Source organism: Aptenodytes forsteri, unplaced genomic scaffold (assembly GCF_000699145.1).
Source record: "Aptenodytes forsteri isolate BGI_AS27 unplaced genomic scaffold, ASM69914v1 Scaffold147, whole genome shotgun sequence".
In the NCBI taxonomy this organism is placed as follows: domain Eukaryota; kingdom Metazoa; phylum Chordata; class Aves; order Sphenisciformes; family Spheniscidae; genus Aptenodytes; species Aptenodytes forsteri.
In genome coordinates, this window is record NW_008795320.1 from 1,549,856 (window position 1) to 1,551,004 (window position 1,149).

At 68.5% G+C, this 1,149-nt stretch overlaps 1 protein-coding gene across 1 annotated transcript in view; it reads right to left on the reverse strand.

The window, feature by feature from the left end:
- Positions 1-1,149, reverse strand: part of MIDN (midnolin) — a 41,164-nt gene that overhangs the window by 438 nt on the left and 39,577 nt on the right. The window contains exon 5 of the mRNA XM_019472210.1: positions 940-1,027. Within this exon, the coding sequence (XP_019327755.1) occupies positions 940-1,027 (88 nt within the window). The remainder of the gene's footprint in view (positions 1-939; positions 1,028-1,149) is intronic.

Genomic DNA, 1,149 nt, shown 5'->3' on the forward strand with positions numbered 1-1,149 from the left:
GCGCGGGCCTGGCCCCGCTGCGGCGCGTGGGAGGACAAACAATTGAAGCTCCAGACGTGGGCTCCAGCGCTGGGGAAAGAGGAAAAAAGGGATCCCGCTCCAGAACAAACTTGGCCGGGAGAGCGGCTGCAGCAGGAGCGGGTGGGGGGCTGGGAGCACCGAACCCCCATCTGCAGCGGCTGGGAGGGGGGGTCTTGGGACACGGCAAAGCCACGTAAGGGGACGGAGCGGCTCTGCTGCCCTCCTGCCTCAGTTTCCCCAACGTAACCACCCCAGGACAGGGACATGGCTGCACCATCAGCGCCAAACGCCACTGCTCCAACAGCCCCACATGAACCCAGCAGGTAAAGTCCCGGTCTGGCCCCACGTCCGAAATGCAGCTCGGACCTCAGGGCAGAGCGTGCCCCGACAGTCTCCACTGCTCCCCGGCTGGCACAACAGGGACGGGAGCTGGTCCCTGGGGGACAGGGACAGAGCCCACCGTGGCCACCCCCAAAACGGTGAGGCAGCCCCGCTCGGGTGCCCCATGCACCACGCTCGGCTGTGGCCCCTTGCAAAGCCCCAGCACCCCTCCAAGCACTGCGAATGCTCCGGCATCGCCCTCCAGACCATGGGTGAAAATGCACGCCAGAAATGGGGGGACAACCCCCCTGCAAACCCAAGCGAGGCCCCTTCTGGGGCAGACAGGGGAGAAGGGGTCCTGACACGGAGCAGAGCCACGTGGGTGGCCCTGCCACATATGCCACCGGGGCTGGATGCTGGCTGCCCCATCCCCGAGTCGCGGTGCGGGGCCGGCGGGAGGTTTGGGGGTATCTCTCTCCCTTGCTGGGAATTTCACACCGGTGCGAAAGTGTGCAAAGGGGACGGGTGAGCCCGGCCAGGGCCCAGGAGGACTCGTCACACCGGGGGAAGGGGGCAGGTTTCCCCCCACCAACACACCCTGCCGCGAGGCGCAGGTGGCCCCGGGAAGCCCCGGGGTTGGGTCGGCCGCATCGGCGCACCGGGGCCCTGGCCACGTCACCGAGGGCTGGGAGCAGGCACGGAGCCACCCCCGGCAGGGGCCCGGACCCCCCTCGGCCAGGAGAGAAGGAAGAGAAAACCCAGAGGGGAAGGCGAGTCCCCCCCGGCCGGCACCGGCGGTTTCACTTC